This window comes from Branchiostoma belcheri, unplaced genomic scaffold (genome assembly GCF_001625305.1).
Source record: "Branchiostoma belcheri isolate BF01 breed outbred unplaced genomic scaffold, Haploidv18h27 scaffold55, whole genome shotgun sequence".
In the NCBI taxonomy this organism is placed as follows: Eukaryota; Metazoa; Chordata; class Leptocardii; order Amphioxiformes; family Branchiostomatidae; genus Branchiostoma; species Branchiostoma belcheri.
Window position 1 is genome coordinate 1,175,015 of NW_017804187.1, and position 21,891 is coordinate 1,196,905.

The 21,891-nt window shown below is 41.4% G+C and overlaps 1 protein-coding gene across 8 annotated transcripts in view; it reads right to left on the minus strand.

Moving 5' to 3' along the window:
* Positions 1–21,691, minus strand: part of LOC109481344 (PH and SEC7 domain-containing protein 1-like) — an 82,380-nt gene extending 60,689 nt beyond the window's left edge. For 5 of the 8 annotated variants that reach the window (XR_002140892.1, XM_019783876.1, XM_019783879.1 and 2 more), the window contains exon 1: positions 21,478–21,691. Coding sequence is in view for 7 of the 8 variants with exons in the window: in XM_019783876.1 (XP_019639435.1) it covers positions 21,478–21,624 (147 nt within the window). In the remaining variant the exon portion in view is untranslated. The remainder of the gene's footprint in view (positions 1–21,477) is intronic. The other 3 variants (XM_019783874.1, XM_019783875.1, XM_019783880.1) reach the window with 3 other exon arrangements.
* Positions 21,692–21,891: the final 200 nt, after the last annotated feature.

The window sequence follows — 21,891 nt, forward strand, 5'->3', positions numbered from 1 at the left end:
CAGAATCTGTAGATGGAAGAAACAGAATTTGAGTGAACTCAAAACAATTCTGATATGCAGATACTGTATCTTCTTGACTATATATTCATCATCCAAAAGATATGATGGGGATGCAGCTACTAAGTATGCATTATGAAGATGGTTGGATTTGTAGAAGGCTTCAAGCAGAATTTGTATGATTTCAAAGCATTATCTTGGCATGCAGACTATATCAAGAATCTGATAGTAGTTCATTGATATGATATATGAAGCAGCTGTACATTATGGAGACTTTATCTGCCAAATTTGAAGAATTTGTGCGATCTTTAAAAATTCCTGTAGTTTTTTTTGGTAAGAAGCATTTCTCAAGAAATATGCAAGAACACACTGATATATAATGCTCCCACCACACACACACACTGTGCCCCCCACCCCCACACACACGCACACAAACACACGTGTCTCATTTCTGCTACGTACATGTACATTGTAGGTCTCTCTCTACTGTACATGTCCTTTTCTAAGTTATCACTTGGCCAACTCGCTTTCTCTTGTTGGGGTTTAGTTTGAAGCCTAGGGTTGCTTCATATATGCAGCATTTTCATTGATTTTCAACATCACTGTCGCTGCATATCTGGGAAACTGCATGTACCGAGACTTGCTGTTATTGTTCACTGATTGTTTAGCTAGCTAGCTGTGCCCCCCACCCACCAGGCCACAGCTCATCTCAGAATAAAAACCTGCTGCATTAAAGATGGGATAAAGGAAGATTGATGATTACACTTTACGCTCCTCAATTCTCACAAGCATGTAGAAACAAAATTTCTCCAACCTCAGCCTGTTTTGGGGCAGAAAGACGACGGGGGATTCACAGTGTGAAACGGCTAATTGGCCATCGTAGCTGAGATAAATGTCGTCATTAATGGTAGTCAAAGCTTATATAATGGTAATGCTACCATTGCACAGCATAACAGTTTCCTCAACTGAGGACAAATACGTTGGTGCAATTTTGCAGAGGGAGACAAATATAATTCTAACAAATTCTAGAAAAACATATATAGACTAAAGAACTTTATTGCACAACAATTGCACACGGTACAATGTATTAAGTACAAATATAACAAACAAGTAAAATTTGTGTTGAATAAGACCTAATGTAGAATAAAACCTAACATATCCTAATTACTCAAACAATATACAGTCATATAAGATCAGTCAGCTGCAATACAGGCAAAAGTGAGTTCCTCCCAGCTCCAGAAATTCGCGGCACTGCATCAAAAATATGTAAAGCTTTCATTTCAAAACCGCCTTCTGCAATCCAATTCCAATTGATGGATAAGTGCGCTCAGGCGCTGCAGCAGGGCCATCGATCCCGGCCTGATTTCCCGGCGATTCCCCGTCTGTGTCTGCCCCAGATTCCGGGGCTGCTTTACATGCAGAAACTGGAGCAGTAGGGCAGCAATCAAAGCAGACCAGACACAGCTGCAGCAGGTGCAGAAACTGGAGCAGTAGGGCAGCAATCAACGCAGACCAGACACAGCTGCAGCAGGTGCAGAAACTGGAGCAGTAGGGCAGCAATCAGCGCAGACCAGACACAGCTGCAGCAGGTGCAGAAACTGGAGCAGTAGGGCAGCAATCAACGCAGACCAGACACAGCTGCAGCAGGTGCACAAACTGGAGCAGTAGGGCAGCACTCAAAGCAGACCAGACACAGCTTCATCAGGTGCAAAAACTGGAGCAGTAGGGCAGCAATCAACGCAGATCAGACACAGCTGCAGCAGGTGCAGAAACTGGAGCAGTAGGGCAGCAATCAACGCAGATCAGACACAGCTGCAGCGATAGGGCAGCAATCAACGCAGATCAGACACAGCTGCAGTAGGTGCAGAAACTGGAGCAGTAGGGCAGCTGTAGCAGGTGCAGAAACTGGAGCAGTAGGGCAACAATCAGCACAGATCAGACACAGCTGCAGCAGGTGCACGAACTGGAGCAGTAGGGCAGCAATCAACGCAGATCAGACACAGCTGCAGGCTTTTACATATACACACAGACCAGCTCATGCAGACAACAGCTTCTCTGAATCTTACACATCATATAGGCAGATTCTCTTCTTTTCAACTACTGCAGAATTACAATGTATTTGATAAACAATACTATTGCAGTGAGATGACCCTTTCTTCAGAATGAATATCCTTCAAGGTATGCAAAACAAAAAGGCTATGTTTTGCAAAAGCAACATAAACACACAGTCAGGCACCGGCTTCTGAATCTTACACATCATACAGGCAGATTCTTTTTAGACTTGATGACAGAATTAGTATATTGTTTGATATACAATATCATTGCACTGAAATTATAATTTGTTGAGAATGAACATCCTTTAACCTATACAAAAGAATGGAGGTAATTTTTCACATAAGCCTTATATATATGCACATGTCCGGGGGTATATCCTAATGTTGAAAAAGAATATTTAACTTCCACATGCATATAGAAGAATGCACAGTTTGGGCAATATAATGTATTACACATAACTATATTATAGAATATGTCTTATCATCACTATATCCTATTCCTTTACGTCGTGTTTAAGTCAGTCTGCTTCATTCTGGGACTGAATTACACAAGGTCGTTGCAAAGTGGAACAACGAGGCGAGTAATTAAGTCTTTATATCACCCCGAGTCCTGGGAGAGATCGGCACAGCCTAATAAGGCAAGACCTGTCTGCACCGCTCCCACAGGCGGCATACGTACTTGTCACATCCTGGGGCACCTCAAGAAAACAAGGTCACGGAGAGGCTTTCTGTGTAACCCAATATGGGGCAGCCATGGAAAAGAACAGGGTAAGTACAGGATGGACTGTCAGCAGGCGTGTATAAGGCTCTGGTACCATTTATCAATAAAGTAAAAAGCTATATTATAGAGGTCTTTATGCCACATGTATTTATCATGACTAAGTCCCAAATGAAACATAAAGCAAGCTTTTATGTCTGCTTTATTTCAATGATAGAATTAGCAAGACCTACACATGTACAAGTACCGCTGAACTAGGCTGACAATATATCACTATGCTAAACTAGATGGTTAGTGTTCTTAAACACTCGTACTGTAATGGTAAGACTCCCTTCCCCGATGTCCATTACTGAACACACACTGTGGCCATTTTAAGTGGGCGCCTCCGGCCATATTGACATGCTGGTCGTGTGTAGAATGGCTGGAGTGGGGCATCAGAATGGAGAGCTGGTCACAGGGTAATAGTGGCACGGAAACAGAGGCAGAATAGTTAAGGAACTGTTACAGTGGCAGGGATGGGATAGGCCTCTCACAGGCAAACTGAGTGGTGCAGCTATTGTTGAGTTACATGAACAAGGCTGAAACTTTGTTGGGGTCACTTTGGCCCTCGATCTAGAAGTAGAACTAGAGCTGAGAAGCTGGCCTGTGTAGGCCCTGTAAAATTCTGGCATCTAGGCTTGCTTGTTAGTCTTGAAACTGGGAATCTAGCATTGTATACTAAAACTTATATAAGCCCTGGTGTGGAAACAGTCTTAGTCACCAAGGCTACTAGCATGTTGGCCCTGGAGCCTAGGAGCTAGCCTGTGTGGGCCCTAGAAACAGCCTGGCACCCAGGCTAGCATGTTGGCCTTGGAGCTGAGGAGCTGGCCTGTGAGTAATATAGGCCCTAGAAATTAAACAGACTGATATCCAGGCTAGCATGTTGGCATGTCTTGAGCCAAGAATCTCGCCAGTGTCTAAATGTAGATAGGCCCTAGGAACAGTCTGATACCCAGGCTAGGGCCCCTCTCTATCCTGTGGGCTGGCCACTTGGCTCATGATCAGGATTTATCCAGTCTGCCCCTCCCCCTAACTTCACACCATTGTCCATCCCCACACTGATCCACAGCTTTATGTCTGTGTGATGAGCCTGGCTGTTAACTGTGCGGAGATATCCACCGTTATTAGATTGAGGTTTGTCCCACAAGGGACCAAATTCTGCAGCCACTTAATTGCACCCGGGCCAAAACATCTTTTCTACAGGGTTCACGTTTACAGAACTATTTCAACTACGATCATGTTTCTAAAGCATGCATGTGGCTATGATTCACAGATATTTATATATATATTACATAATATTATAGCATCTACATATTTAGTTTAGGTGTATTTTCTCACTCTAAAGTAATTTAAGGATAAATTGTAAAAAGTGTACAAGTTAGCCTTTGGATTATGACATATTTTACATAATATAGTATACATGGATTATCCATGTGGTTGTAGAACTAGCAACTCAGTTGTTTAGAGCTCTCTGTAGATCCTAACCAGCAGAATAATCTACTAATGAGCTAGCGACACTTTTGCCATCTTTCTTTCATGGTATACTTTAAAATGTGATCACTCAAAAAACATGAAACAGGGCAGGCAGATTATATTCACACAAAACATATACTTATGATGAATTGTGACAAGCATCGTCAAAAAATGAAAGATGAACTTTTTTCCTTTTCACAATTGTAAACAGAGATGTCAGACTTCACTGCCTTTAAATTTACTCCTATACTGATTACTAAGTAGGTCAGACATACAGACACAAACAAGCTGATTCTTTTACTCTCTTACTAAATCGGCAAACTTTTACACATATACTGCAGCTTTAAAATTAGGCTCTCACACACACACGCACACATGCACACACACACACACACACACACACACCAAAACACACACACACACACACAAATACACACACACACACACATACACACACACACACACACACACACACACACAAATACACACACACGCCCACCCCAAAACAGACAAGCCCAAAATAGCCCCCCTCCCCTGGGATGCAGTACAAACCATCCTGTAGTACAGAGTGATGAAGCAGGTGTGGATCAGCTTCAGACTCCCCCAGACTGTCTGACAGCCAATATGAGGTCCCTCCCCTCTACAGGCATTTTCCACTAACTTCCGCTATGGTTCCGTGATAGGCATACCCTAAATACCTCCTGTGGAGGGCAGCTGTTGGCCATTGATTTTCATGTGCGTGTTATAAAAAAGAAGAAAAAAAAGGAGTTATCTTGTCCAACTTGGTTGATTTGAATTGCAGAGCATTGTCTGCATGTGCACTATACTAAAATTTTGTTACTGTCTCATAGTTTTGTTACTACGTCATGACGTGCTAACAGCATGTAAACCTACGAGTTGCCCATGCAAATGATCAAAGACGAAATATCAGTTTTTCCTGGAACTTGCAGAGCAGCAGAAATTGCTGGTACAGTTCCAGAAGAGGATGCGCAGAAACCCTGGGTTGGGATGAATTGATCAGCCTTCACTGCACCAAAGATATGGATCGTCATTTAAAAAAATCTGCAAGATTATCTCACCTTTTTTTCATCACCAACTTCTTAGGAAACATTCGGTGTAGCAAACTGAGTCTCGGGTCAGAAATTCCGACTTCCCGGGGCAGAATTTTCCACGTAACGGTTGGCTGAAGGTGCAGACGATCCTCAAGGTTGCACAAAGGAGAGGAGACGATCAGCAGAAGTATCACTGGCAGCTCACGCTCGGCTAATTTGGACACTCCGTCCTGATGGCCATTTGAGGAGCGTCGAAGATGCAACAGGCTTCTTCCTCGGAGGCGGGGATCCGTCTCCATCACTCACTCTCGCTCCTCCCCATCCCGGCACAAGGAACTTCCCCTGCACTCCTCAAGGAGCCGAGACACTCCCTTAAGACACACCCAGCGCAGCTTGGAGATTAAGGAGCTCGGAGGAGGCAGGAGGAGGAAGGAGGCTTGCATCAGAAGATGGGATCTGTAAGTGACACCATTTTGAACGAGCTCCAATCAATACCCGATTCCAAGACGCTCGGTGGGCCAGAGACGTGCGTGAGGAAGGGAGAATCACCTTCCCGGCGACGCACGACGTCTCAAGTGTCCGCGGGGTCTCCCGTTGCCGTTCCCGGTCCCGTGCGGAACAGGTATCTGCCGGTGACAAGCCGTCGGACCCTTCCCTGCGACTGCAGCGTTTCCTCCTATGATAATCAGGGCCAAATCCGATACAACAAACGTGGTAACTGCAGCCCAATTCCCAGGATAAGGGCCGCCGCCGCGCGCGGAATACTAACCAGCCTGCCGGCAGCCCGAGGCGGCAATTTGGCATTCCAGGCACACATCAGCAGGCTGCGGACCAGGAGCATCCGTCAGCCTGACGTTGTGTCAGCTGATGGAGTCCCGACTGCTCCCACAGACAGAACCACGCCACACGTTCCCCCGGATCAGCCGCGGCTTCCCTCCCCTCCCCGACGTTATACCGCACCAGGCTCCGCATCGGGGGCTGCGATCTCACCACGACGTCGTCGGTCTAATGACCAGCTCGACTGGAGCCCGTAAATACGGGATTGACAAGCGAGAAGTGGGCGCAACTTGACCCCGGCTGGCGGCCCGACATCAGGCATATAATAAACATGACGACGCCCGTCTTCCCGAGCGGGCGAAGCGCGGGGCAGCGGCGGCGTGCACCATCGCAGGCTGCACACGGCATTAACATGAACATTAACCACAGGACGCTCTCAGGGACCAAGTGGGGTGGAATTGGTGATGAGGCAGACTGCCGCGTAACGCTTCACCTAGTCTCAAACCCAGACCTCACCAGGGCACACTCAATTGCAAAATTTCTTTCCTATCACATACCTGATCATGGCATACTCAAGTTTGATGTTTGTATCCTATAATGTAAATGATTCATCATTTTTATAGTTGGACCAAGTGGGGTGGAATTGGTGATGTGGCAGAATGCAGTAACGCTTCCACTAGTCTCAAACCTAGGCCTCATCAGGGCACATTCAAATCCTATGTGTTATAGAAACCCAGACCTAACATGGGCATACTTAAATGTGTATCGTATAATTTACTACAAAATCCTGATTCATTGCTTTTTTAGTAGTACCAAGTGGGGTAGAATTTCTGATGAGGCAGACTGCCATAACGCTTCATCTAGTCTCAAACACAGGCCTCATCAGGGCACACTCAAATTTCTTTCCTATCCCACACCTCATCATGGCATACTCAAGTGTTATGTTTGTATCCTGTATGTTATACAGACCTAACATGGGCATACTCAAATGTAATGTAAATGATTCATCAGTTTTATAGTTGGACCAAGTGGGGTGGAATTGGTGATGAGGCAGACTGCAGTTAAGCTCACCCTGTAGACTCAAACCCAGGCCTCACCAGGGCACACTCAAATTTGTATCCTTATGTGTTATAGATAGAAACCCAGACCTGTCTCAGGCATATTCAAATCAAATGTGTATCTCATAATTTACTATAAAATCATGATTTATTGCTTTTTTAGTAGCTCCAAGTGGGGTGGAATTGGTTATGAGGCAGACTGCATAACATTTCCAATGGCAGAATTACAAGTAGACTCAAACCCAGGCCTCACCAGGGCACACTCGAAGTCAAATGTAATGTCTGTATCCTTCATCTTGTAAATGATCCTTTTTTGTTAGGTGGGGTGGAATAATCAATCAGTGATGAGGCAGACTGCAGTAAAGCTTCTTCATACACTGTCAGAATTAGACTCAAATGCAGACACGCATTCATTGTCTAAATGTAAGGCTATTATTATTACTAATAGAATGAAATTTCAACATAATAGATAACTTTAAGTTGCAATTAATTGTCAGTAATACACGCACGGCACTGTTGTTTTGTATCGTATTCTAACATAGGTTCTTCTATAGTATGTATAATTGTACAATGCACTTCAATTCAGCCCTTGGGCTACAATGTTGTACAACGTATATTGGACGCTGTGATCAAATAACAAAAAACCTGAGTAGATATAAAAAAAAACACCTTTCAATTAATCTACTAGCTCAGTGGCTAGAAAACCAGGCTGTACAGATTTTATTTTTTCTTTGGAGGGGGGGGGGTGGAGATGGCAGTCAGAGGCTCTTGTGACAGCAGGAATTCATCCGGGTGTTCTGAAATTCCCGATGCCGACTGGAATGTGAACGTGAACACGAACGGAATGTCAACAAGTCTGGGGTCACTCCAGGACAAACCTGTCTGCTGCGTGACGAGCGCAGATTTCCAATAAGACTGCAATATTGGATCGCTCCATCACATAAATACGGGGAGGGGCAAGAACGACTTTTGCTGTCCCTACCGTATCTGATACAGTGACGTTTGCTACCTGTTCGCCACAGTGCTCGATACACACGACATCCGTATAATGTAGCAACGTCATTGATCATCGTATCTATTTCAATTTACTTCGATGGCTACAAAATGTTGGCAGGGAATATGTAATCTTGCTGGTGACATTGAAGTGAGCTATTGGATCGATCCATTGCAGAAATAAGGGGAGGGACAGGATACTGCACTTGATGGTCTCTAATATTCTGCCCAATGTGTCTATTCAATAGACTGATTGAACTGCAATCATGGAGCATGCCAAAACCATATATCCCAATCCATCAGAGTTATGAGTGATGATTGTCAATATTTTTGTCTTTTTATCTTTGAGATTCAGTATACATAACTTGGTGTCCACTAATGTTTTATTTTGTTGCTGAATATATAGGTACATGAGATGTGCAGGTCTGTACCTGTTCCTAAGGCCACACGAAGTAATTTTTATGGATGACATCTATGCATGCATTGAATTTGGGCTGTTCCCAGAAAAAAACAGAAATTCCGCTTCTTAATATAACTTATGAACAAAGAATCACAACAGCAAGATAAGGGAAGATTTCAAATCTTGGCATCTTGCTTTTTTCGGCCCTTCTTGTTTTTTTTTTTGTTTTTTTCTGCGCTCTCACTTCAGATTTAGGGTCTCCAGAGGATGATCCATAAAAATTAATTGTGGCCTACATAATTTTTAAGGTAGAGGTACATGTGTTGTATGTACAAGAATTAGGCTAACATCACATTAACTCTAGTCTCTAACTCCCTCCCACCATGGACTTAATGAGACTGGATCTGATGAGACTAATTAACAAGTCAATAATCTCCCCCAGACATCATCACTGGACCTATTAATTCCTTTGATTACCAATTTAACCTAAAAGCTGCTGAACTGCTAAAAGAACAGTAAATACTGACAAGTTTCTAACAGGAAAAATATGCACATTTCAATACTGACTTTATACAGTGTATCAGAAAACTGGAAAAGCCAATTGTATTGATTATTTCAAGCTAGCAGCCTGTCATGTGATCATTCTACACTGATGGACAGATAGGAGTGCTAATTATTGGTAAGGTCGTTTGCTGTTTTAACAATGATACCATGTTTCTAAAATAAACCCCTCTATCTGGTTTAAAGTAGAAAACTGACGGCTAGGAAAGTTTCTGAACAAATTGATGTAACACAGGGTTTTTACTTCCCCAGGCCCCAGTATTGAGCCTCGTTAAATATACTTTTGAGTTAACCTTCTCCCTGTTGCCTAATTTAACAGCCAATATAAATCTCATGCAAAAAGGCATCCTTGGTAGGTGTTGGGTTATGAAATTGAGAAAAAGAATGTAACAGATGGTTTATGAGAAATGCGACAGAATGTCAATATGATACCTTGCTAGCCTCAGGCACTGTGGTTTTATATGAATGTAACACAAAAGTTTTCAGTGTAAATTTAAAACGTCTTGTGACAATATTGCTGCAGATTTTGACAGTACTGTTGTAGATTGTGCCAATATTGTTGCAGATTGTAACAATGTTGTTGCAGATTGTGACAATATGGTTGCAGATTGTGACAATATTGTTGCAGATTGTAACAATAGCTGCCTCTACTATCCATATCACATGGACAGTATCAATGTAGCATTCTCTACACAATCACCAAGGTCGCAGGAAAGTCAATGGAATAAGCAAGGTCACAGAATGGGAAGGTCAATCGGATAGAACATCACAATAACCTGCACTATCACTGACTGAAGGGTAGGGTAGGAGAGTGGTGGGTATCACTGATATCTGCTGGTCTGAAATGACAACTTATTATAGGAGAAAGATATCAGGAGGTCTGCTGACTCTGTGTGTGGTAAAGGCAGGCAGATACTCAATCATAAAATTGCCAGATCATGAAAAGCTTCCAACGTATGAACGGAAATAATAACCTATTGTACTAGAACTTTGGTTCTCCACACTAAGGTCTGATGTGTAAGCAAAGGAAAGTGGTTCCTGCCAGATGAAACAGTTGGAACTCAGTGGCAATAACAGTCTGACTGTTGTGTTTTGCACTTGGTGCTGAAAGCATTGCTGAAGCAGGAAGGTTTAACAAATGCCCGACTGGAAACCTGCAATTTGCAAAAACAATTTTGAAATTGCAGATGAAAATGTTGTTGCAACTTGGTAACTTAAAAAGTATAGGTCCAGTACTGTAACAAAAAAGGCAAACTTGTGTGTCTTTTGATCTTTGTTCATGGTAGAATGTGGACGAAATTGTTGAAACCCTTAAGGGAAAAAATGGAATTAAATAACATCTTATTACAAAGCGACTTTGGATAAAGCAGACTGGAGGGAGAGGTAAACCTGACCTAATGATGACTCTGGCAAGAACCCACTTCAGAGGACAGTAACATAAAAACAGGACTACATGTATTTCACCCTGGGCCTCCAAAAAAAATCAAACAAGTGTATGATCATGTTTGATCTTTACATGACTTATTTTGTTCTCTGAAAAACCTTAGCCCCAGAAACAAGCACTCGCCTTCCCCCAGCCCGTCTATTGATCTATGGTGGTCAGAAGAGGCTGGCATTACCTCTGCATGTTGTGCAAGGACTTTGTGGGGATATCTGATATGTACTGCGCATGAAAATGCACCCATTCATTACAGACAGCCATCGCGCAATTGGACACTGCAGTCACTCAGGTCGAACTTGGACTTTGCAGCTGAGACGACCAGGCTGCCAACTACAAAAGTGTAACTGGGTGCATGAAAACTATCATTCAATCATGCATATTTTTACCAAAATCATGGAAGCTAAACATATTGTTTTTGCTCTGTATCTTCTTCTTCTTCCTCCCAAACAAATAATGTCAATCACTCTCAATGACAAGGACAAGACAGCTGTCACTGGTGCTGCAGCAGACACCCTGTGGTGTTGGATTACATTATGTAGCAAGTGGCAGGAGAGGGTTGGAGGGGCTGGTCACCATATATAATGAGTTTTGAGTAAAAATCAATAGAACCGTTATGGTAGTAACCTCTATAATATGTGCAAAAAGCCAACCTAAATTATAATGCAAGTCTTAATTGAAGACTACTACTGTAACAACAAAATCAGTAACCCCCCTCCTGTGCCAATAATGATTCCCCCCAGCTTGCCACTACACACACACACACCCTCCTCACAACAGCAATGACTTCTCCCCTCTAGAGCCCAAGATTGCCGAACACCAAATTGATTCTTGGGAATCATCTCATCGACATTAATTTTCCTCTTCACTTTTTTAATATTTCCGGCCAATTTTCTCCCCAATGGCCCAGAGGAAGGGCAGACATATTGACTGAAGACTGGTGCTCAGAAAACCACCCAAGCATGCAGGGTGCTGGCTTGGTATTGCATTGTAAACATGGACTCCAGGAAGATTAGTAGTATACAATCACTAATGGAGATTTTAAAACCAACATGATACCGGCTCTGTGCAGTGGAATTTCTCACCTATTCTCACCAATTTCTACCTCAGTTTTACAAGTTACGCAGAAAAATGATGAGCTCCTTTTAAAAAGTGCTGATCTAGCGAACAAAATTTTATCAATTTGGCTCAATTTTTTTTGGCCTAGCGTGCAACAAAAATTCAATATAAGATACTGAAAAAAAATTTCCCTTTGATTAGATTTTCACTGAGATGATTGGGGAGAAATAGCCTGCAACAAAAAAAAATTAATTGAACAAACATTTTGCATAAACTTCATGCTGCAAGCATTGACCTAACAAGCTATCAATAGCATCTAAATCATAGAAATCAATCATTTGCTAAACCTTCTGCAGGGTCCCAGAAACTAATTTGCTTCAGCCTGAGGGTGTAAAATTAATTTTAGGCCCTGAAAATCCCTACAATAGTCCAAATGTCACCGAGGGAAAACTCCTTCCATTTTACAGCCTGTTCAGATTGAATGTCCGCCCTGACAGGGTTCAACCTCGCACCAACATAGGAGCGACGGGGGAAATTCTCATCAGGAATTTATTTACATGTCAAGAGGAGCAGATAGAAAAGACAATGACATGACAATAAATGTCCTCCCTTATGCTTTAAGCTGCATTGCATTTAGGCCACAGTAAGTTAATACATTGTTTGACGGAATCTGGTTACTTCTAATGCAAATATAGCCAGCAAAAGAACACACAAAATAACGTGTTCCATACCTACGCACACACACACACAGAGTACACACACACACACTCACTCACACAACATACACACACACACACACACACACACACTCACTCACACAACATACACACACACACACACACTCACTCACACTACACACACACACACACACACACACATACACACACACACACACATACACACGCACACAAACACAGCCACACACACACACACACACACAAACACAGAGCCACAAAAAACATAACCTTCTTGGCTAAGGAAATAACATGAACATGACTCAGACACCAGCCCCTGTGCAGTGGTCCCTCCCCAATCTCCCTGCCGTGACCCGTCCGACCCTACCACACACCCATCAGTCAGGCCGGCACAGTCAATACACCGCCACCAGCCTGCATTAGCAGATTGGACAAGTCCACGGCTAATGGGGAGATTTGCTCAGGCTTTCACTATGGATTAGAAACAAGACAGGAACACAGCAACAGTGGACAACAGGGCAGAATACCATTGTACACTTCTTGATGTACATATGGATGTCGGATTATTTAATCAGCACCAAAGACAGGCACTTGATGAATCTCATCAACCAATGACAGCTACATATCCAATCTCATTGGCCAATCAGCACCGAGGACAGGTACAGACCCTGTTTGATTGACCAATCAGCTCAAGGACAGGTACAGAACCAGTCTCATTTCATTTCATTTATTTCGAAACCTTTTAGCCCCGAAGGGCTAATCTTCCAAGGCTCAAACAATTAAAATTACATAATTACAACATAGTAGAAACATTTAAAAATACATACATACATACATGTACACCACATCAACAATAAATACACATAGATATTAACAATTTAAAAGTAGCGAGCAAGGGTCAAGGATCGGGTGACACTACTACTTTTTGAAACGGCTTTCTTAAAACTGATAACATCGCACAGTGTCTTAACGTCATTGACCAATCAGCACCAAGGACAGGTACAGAACCAGTTGGACTGACCAACCAGCACCAAGGACAGGTACAGAGCCAGTCTGACTGACCAATCAGCACCAAGGACAGGTACAGAACCTGTCTCATTGATCACCATGGACATTAACAAAACTAGTGTCATCCTACAATCTCTCCATGAAATTCAAAGGAAGGTGAAACCTTGAACATCTAACCAATCAGCACCAAGGACAGATACAGTAACAACAAAATTGCCCAATGAGCATCGGGAACTAGTAAAACGCAGTCTGATTGGTCAGCTTACTGCAAGGTTAGGACCTGATTGGTTGATCAGTGCCAAGAACAGGTACAGGACTATCCTAAACAATTAGTACCCCCAAAACACACAATTCTGTTCGACCAGCCAATGGTCACAGGGCACAGCACTAAAGGTAGATATCAGATGCAGCCAAGGTAACCAATCAGGAACAATGTAACATACAAACAAAAGCAAAGTAACCAGCCAATGGGCACAAGGAACACATAGAAACTGTCTCAGGTCATCGCAATGACAGTGACACAGCCGGTTGAAAATTACTTTTTTCCGTTTGATTTTCTTATTACAACATATAATTTTTTTTTCAAGTCAACCTTTACATGACTTTATCCTATGGTTTGTGGTTATATCTTTTAGTGTCATTTTTCTCCCACTAAGAGTCAGTGTAATACTGCAATGATGCCTGAAGGAACAGTCTTAAGAGACTTAGCTTGGATCAGCATCAGCAGTGAGATGGTGGCATACCTGGGGAGATTCAGACATGAATGTTCCTGCTTAATTAAAAACAAAACTACATATAATGATGTTATAATTCAATCCAATTCTGATATCTACATTATATCCCAGGCTTCCCAAAGAAGATTTGTAGTCTTGGTATGCCATGAGAAACATATCGTGCCATCTTCATATAAACTCAAATGCATAAGTATAAAATTTATCCAGAATTCACTGCCATTTTGTATACATGATTGATGACAGTTCAAATCAGTTCTCAGTGTTCAGAACATATGTTTCTTGTCTCCAAATGCTGTCTGACACCTTCTAAGAAAAGAACAAGGGATTCAAAGAAACAATTGTGACCTAAAAACCCTTTGATTTTCTCTTGAAAAAAACTTGTCTCCATTGTAAGATGAAAATCATAATGTAGTAATAACAATATACATGATTTCCAACATTCCATCTTCAATTTTGAGGAAGCAACAGTCTTGTCACATTTACCAAATGCTGTCTGACACCTTGTAAGAAAAAGACAAGGGATGCAAAGAAATGATAGTGACCTAAAAACCCCTGATTTTCTCTTAAAAAAAAAACAGCGCAGCAGAACATTGTGCCTTTCTTGATGAAAATAATATTGTAGCGATAATATACATAATTTCCAACATTCCATCTTCAAGTTCAAAGTCTTGTTACGTTTTCCAAATGCTGTCTGACACCTTCTAAGTAAAGAACGAGGGATTCAAGGAAACGATTGTGACCTAAAAACCCTCAATTTTCTCTTAAAAAAAAAAACACCGTTCTTTGTCTTGGCATCTATCTAGCAGGCAGTAGGAGACTGTGTGGGAGGGACTTAATTAAATCCTCGCCGATCACCTTCTTGTCTGGACAGTTTATTGGTGAGGCCGGCTGGAAACTCTGCCGCCAGGATAATGGAGGAACTGTGATCTATAAACACACAGTGGTGAGTGACCACTGCTGCTGGGACATACAGTTCAGTCCTTATACTGTCAGCCAGTCTCAACAGACAAAAATGACTGCAAAAACAATAGGATGGCTCAGTTCCAAATTTTATAAATCAAAATACAGATAGTATATACTACTAGATATGGTTAAACCTGTACAAGTGATAACTTTTACATAATTAAGGACAACCTGGCTGACTAGGTTTTGGTGGTACCTCAGATCATTTCCCTAACCATTAAAAATTTTGAGCAAACATTTATCAAAACAAACAACAGAGATATTCTCATTTTTCTGACACAAAGAGTCAAGAGCATGCTGTATACAAGTACACAATTATAGTATCTATTTACATATGTAACCTAAATAGATACCTTCGGTTTACTAGTGAAGTTACAGACAATAAGTAGGTGCACAGCTACAATTCTGGGTGCACAAAAGTGTATAATACATGTAACATGTAAGCACTCAGTATTTCCAGCCCAGCACAGCCAATACACAATACATCATGCATATTGTCTGTGTGTAGACAGAAATGGGACAAACATCAGGTCTAAACCAGGACTCAGCTTGTCAATAAGTAATTAGCATGTTAATTGGAGGGTTATTTATATCTGACAGGAGAAAATGAGGACATGACATAAGATTGATGGATTAAGAAAACATGTGAGGTTAGCTAAGTTAGTGGTTACACAACTGTACAGTAATCTAAATTAAGAATTGTAACAATATATGTAACAATTAATAACTAACATTGTAACAATACTGGGCAGCAGTTATACTGCATTATATACTAATATGTAACAATATATGTATCAATTCTAAGTATTGTTAATCAATTCGTGGTATAGTAGTTTCCTGATCAATTTTTCTACCAAATCTCATCTTTTCACTCACAGATTTCAGGCTTCTTCTTTATATATTACTGAACCAGTCGTATGATAATGTATGTATTTTCAACACTAACTTCCATCAATTTTCAAGAAATACTATTTCAAAACATGTCAAGAACCAGATAAAGCCTATGTATGTAGTACTAGTAGCCTTGGTACACTTACACAACAGGAACTCTGGTCAGAGACATGGCTGTGAGAAACTCCAGTGGGAGACAGTAGTGATGCATAAGCCAGCGGTGTTTAATAATTTATGCGCAGTTTGAGGGATGGACTGAAGATGTGTGGCACAGACATAACCACAGCACTTAATTATTCATACCTCAGATATGTTAACTGTCTTATCGGTGATGCTGAACACACGCAGAATTAGCACAGACATTCATCCTGTTTTACTGGGTCTGCCTTCAACACAATATACATTTTATCACTATGGTCTTTAGCATGAGTGGCCTATAGTTTGTACTTCAATCTCTAGAAAGATACACACAAAGAATGGGCTATGTTAACATAACAATACATTCTACTGTACTGTTTCCACCTAAAAATATAATAATTATTCTACTATCTTATAGTTTGGTTTTAGACTAGATTATGCAATTCAATATAACACAGACTGTTCCCAGTTCTATGCACTTCTAGTATGTACAGAATTATTAATGCCAAATATTGTACTGTGTCACAAGGTATGAAGTATGAAATTGCAAACAAAATTATGGAAATAAAGACATAATTTTCAATTCATGATAAACCATGCATTACAAAAATGATTTTAGCACCTGGTTCTTGATTTGGCTTCATCATGATATACAATTGCCTACTTTTGGTGGTAGATTTGCACACAATACACTAAAATCTTTGACTGCAGCCTGGTTGTGGTGTTATGCAATATGGCGGATTGCCAGTTATGCAATACAGACCAGCCAGGGACAAAACACATCAACGTACTGTAAGGGACAAGTGCATCTGATCAATATCTCACAAGGAGCACAGAATAGCCTTCATCTACATGTATATCAGTGTACATTGTATGCAAAACAGAGGTGTTGAGTATAAAATCATCATCATGATTCTCATCTTAAAAAATTCATTTTCCTTTTGTGCATTGATAATTTATGACATCTCGTCTACTTGTATCATTAAATGCTTCGGTTCTGATTTTCCGTATCAGTAGTGAATTTAAAGGTGCTAAATCAGAACCTGATTAATTATTCATGAGGTGTGACTGGTGTTTAATGAAGCCAGCTGATGACCCACACTGGGGAGAAACCCTAACCTGGTATGATGTACTCAGGAGGTATATATATATATATATATTCATGATAACCATCTTTGTTTATTTGCATGTTCTTGACCACAGAGTGCCTACTACTAGTACTAGTAAATGCAAGTTACATACTACATGAAAACTGAAGGTAAAATATTATCAGCTATTATTATAATTGTTGTTAGTGAACAAAGGCTGAGTCAAAGAGTTAAGTACATGTATGTATATTAAATCTATGCTGTCAGTAAATCTATATATAGTATATTATGTTCTCAGTGGATCTATGGTTTACAAGACAGTTAAATATATTAAATTACACATGTATTATCTATTGGCTACAAAATGGTCAATGACCAAGTTATGTAGAACCACTACATCTATATATTACATGTACATGTACATACATGTAGTAGTGCATCAGAAATACCTGCACAGCTCCAATTTTACCTGCACTAACCTGCATATGCAAGTTGTATTTCCAGCCCTACAACATCACATCTGACAGCAGGACTATACTATAGGGACCTGGACATCCCCAAACCCCACTGAAAACAGGACAGACACCATCAAATCATGGATGTATTGATCTGTAGTTCGGCGGGATTATCGCCAAAACTGTCCGGCAATCAGCCACAATTGGACAGGTCCATACACTTAGTTTATGGGTGTTAGTATTAATCATTGAGATAACTATCAGCTATATAAAATATGGAGAGATAGATAGGAGGATAGATTGATAGATTGATAAATCTATTTATAATACATGTGTACTACTTGTACTTTTGTAGAAACATTGAGAAAGAACAGATAGATAAAACATATAGATGTAGATATAATGTAGATATAAATTGATATTAGATAAAAACATACATGTAAGACATAGATACTACTACCTGGTATATTTAATAATAATATCAGTATATGATGTTTAGATATAAAATGAATGTGGAGGCATAGATACGGTACATACAGAAATATAGAAAGAAATACACAAGAAGATAATATAGGCATAGATAATATATACTATTATATGGATACATGTAAATAAGTTAATATTTAACTTCAAATGCAACATAAAAGGACAATCCTTTTAAAATTAAGCTTATTTTCTCTTGAGCAACCTGCATAGCTGAGTTGTTTCTACACATGCAATGACAAAAAGTCTTTCAATTATCAACAATGAGTTATTATTTCATATAATATCTCTGACAGAGCCTGGCAGGCTCCTACATGTAGACTCAGGGGACTACAGAAATCTGGTTAGTGAGGATTTACATACTAACACTGTCCACCTGCTGAACTGTGTGGTTTGAGTTTCCTCAGGGGAGATGTCATTTCTTTATCTTCATTTTTTTTCTATTTTAGATTTTTCCTTCCCTTTCAATAATGATGTTGTTTGTTAAGTACATGTATAGATAGTTAATGTTATATTGGTTATGTTATATGTTATAGGTTTTATACATGACTCCAGGACTTGAGTGTAGTATACATTATAAATTGTACATTTTTTAAACTCACTAATATAATATACTATCACTAAATTACAATAGATTATATCAAATTATATCATAATGATATAAATATAATATTATTATATTTATATTATTATAACTCACTAATGGAGATCTTTCAAATACAGAGTAAACAAAACATTGGGACCAAGCAGTTCTCATCAAATAAACATATTTGTCTAGTCAAACCTGTCTATAGGGGACTGAAGAAACTTGTCACAATAGCCTGGTGGTCACTATAGACAGGGTTAATTAGAAACATTTGTCTGGAACCACCGAAAATTGGCCACTATAGGCAGGTGGACCTTATGCAGAGGTTATGTCTTGAACAGGTTGTTTTATCAGTAGAACATCTATCTAGTAAGATTGATCATAAGAAAATAACCTGGATTTGGAAAATCAAAAGAAAGCTTTGAAGGAAATTTTTCTACAAAGTTGAACAAAACATATAACATACGTTTTGCTCATCTTTTCTTCTTAGATTTCTTCTTAGCTTTGTATAATGATGAAAACAGTATGAGTAGCAATCTTAAGTCAACTAGATTCGATTGATAATAAAAGTAACAAGTTGCAATATAAAATATCATTAAATATTCATTATACAAAATTAAATCAAAAACAACACATAGTATGACACTCAATTCTTGATTCATGTATATCAACATGTAATAAATCTAAAATGTAATCATGATTATACATTGATAAAAATAAAGTCAAACCTCCTGCACAACAATGTCTATAGTAAATATATAATATATTATACAAGTGTAACCTCCTCCCTGTCCTCTGGTCCATCACAGAAGAGCCATTACAGAAGAGACAAATGGCAGGCAAGACGCAGCGTGCTTTCATCACTGCTGGAATATTATATAGGTCACAGGTTCACATCTACAGATAGATCTGTACTGAAAAACATGTCAAGGAAGGAAGACTTATTCAAACTCAAAGACATTTTTTCTGCATCAGTTAAGAAAAAAATAAGAACTACTGCTTTATTATTGCAGAAATGGCTGATACAGTATTTCATGTTCAAGAATATTCATGTACATTTCCTAGATGATTAGTAAAACAACTGTGACTAAATTTCCTATGAGTATGATACCAGCGCTCGAAACGTATAGCTATAATTTGCTACTCACTTATTTTGAGACTGCAGAAAAAACATCAACCTACAGTAATACTAATATACAGGTTCAGTATTATCATAATATGAACCATGTGTCTATTGCAGAAAACTAAAAATAAAGTAGTACATTTTTCGTGTCCCGGAAGCCCAGAATTCCGTGCAAAAACACACACACAAGGACGGAATGTTGGAATCTCCCGCCTTCGTCATTCCGATTCCGACAAAACTGATGCGGGAGTCACCCACTTCATTATCGGCAATGAATGGGGCGTTTACTAAGTAATAAAGCAGCTGGTACTAAATATGCCATGGTTAGCGGACCCTAACAAGTCGCAGGGAGGGGGGATACAATGTACCCGTACGGTTTAAAGCTCTGTATAACAATAGATTATAGATCTGCCCTTCAAGAGGCCACTGTCAGGATACAGGTTGAAAGAGAGTGATTAGATCGAGCTGTTCGCTGATTATCACGCGCGAGAAATGCCGGCCCCTCCCCACCGATACAGTCACGTGGACCGACCTCCCAGAAGGTGGGGAATAATCTGTGCGGAAATAATGTGCTTCCTCCGTTCTTATTGTCCACACGATCCTCTCATAGCGGATTAAAACCTTACAGACAGTCCTGAATTATAATATAAACCCCCCTCCCCCAGTTCTTACAAACAGAAGGTGCTCAGGGTCCCTACGGGGAAGCTTCAGTTGACGAACGCTGGGTTTTTCTGTCGGCACATCGCCAGCACATGTCATCCCCACGCTCATCACACCGCCAGGTGTGACAACTGGGCTACGCAACATCCTCTCACCTGTACGTGGTACAGAGAGACAACACACGGGAATCATATCCACATTTAAACTACAGAAGCACAGCGTTCGAACCCTTACGCCGTCTGTCCGTTTGGCTGATTAGATCTGGCCTTATTGAGGGAAGAAAGGGGCATTTTTCTGCTGCGTGGCTGCCTATACGCTCCTGCTGGGAGCCTGCATGACCCCACTCACACACCTACAGGCCCAAGAAAAGGGAAGGCAGGCACTCGGCAACCCTGCCCCATTCTCACCATTCAAACCAGAACATCAGAATTTGCCAGGGTTTCCCCTAGAGAGCAGACGTTACCTGTAGGAAGAGCTAGCGGTGCCGGGCGGGCGGGGATTCGCTCCGGGCCGGCCGGGGGCTGCCTGCAGACGGGCCGCGGGAGAGATCTGGGCTAGCGGTCTGCCTTCCCGGGCGGACAAGTCAGGTAAAGCGCTCCTGGCCCAGCGGCCACATCGATCGGCCATCGCGCACGCCGAGAAAGTCAATGAACAGCCATGGCCAAGCCGCCGGATGAGATATATCCTTCATTTGCAAGAACCCCCTATAACCGACTACCTGTCCGAGGAGAGGGAAACACTCGCGCGATCGCGCGCTCGGGTTTTTATTGAAACATTTTCGCGCTGCGGTGTGATTTAAAAACGCCGAAGACACGCCCCCGAGGCAGGTGTGTTCCCTGGTTAACACGGACGTGTAACCGCGCCGGATTTCACACCTGAAAACCGGGCAAATCAGGCGGGAGGTTCCGCCGACTACACGGCGGGTCAAACCTGCCTGAATGAATGACCGGCTCTGATGTGGATCGCTCTCGCTGGGACCGCCCCCCTCCCCACATCCCGTGTTTTGTTGGCCCGTGGGAGGCGGCGGAACGTACCTGGCGGCTGTAGTCGGCCGGCGATCCCTCTATCACGGCGCCGATGCACAGCGGCACCTCGGTTCCCGGCCCCCCGATCACCGAGAAGCCGTAAATCCCGGTCCCTCCCGGCCGCTCCAGCTTCACAACTTTCACCCAGCCCGCCATCTTGGTTGGGATGCACGTCACGGACTCCCCATGCACCGCGGCCAAACGCACCGTACCGCCCTGGGCCGGTGAACACCGCAACAGCAACACACTCTTCCAACGGCGAAATACGCGGGAAAGGCAGGAGATTATCGTCTCCATGGAAACACGTTGCCATAGAGATCTTTTAAGACGTCATGACAGATAGATATTGAAGCCACCGGACGAACTCATCATACAGAGAAGTCAAGTTGAAGTTCATGCGACAGGTGCATTAATTTATAAATC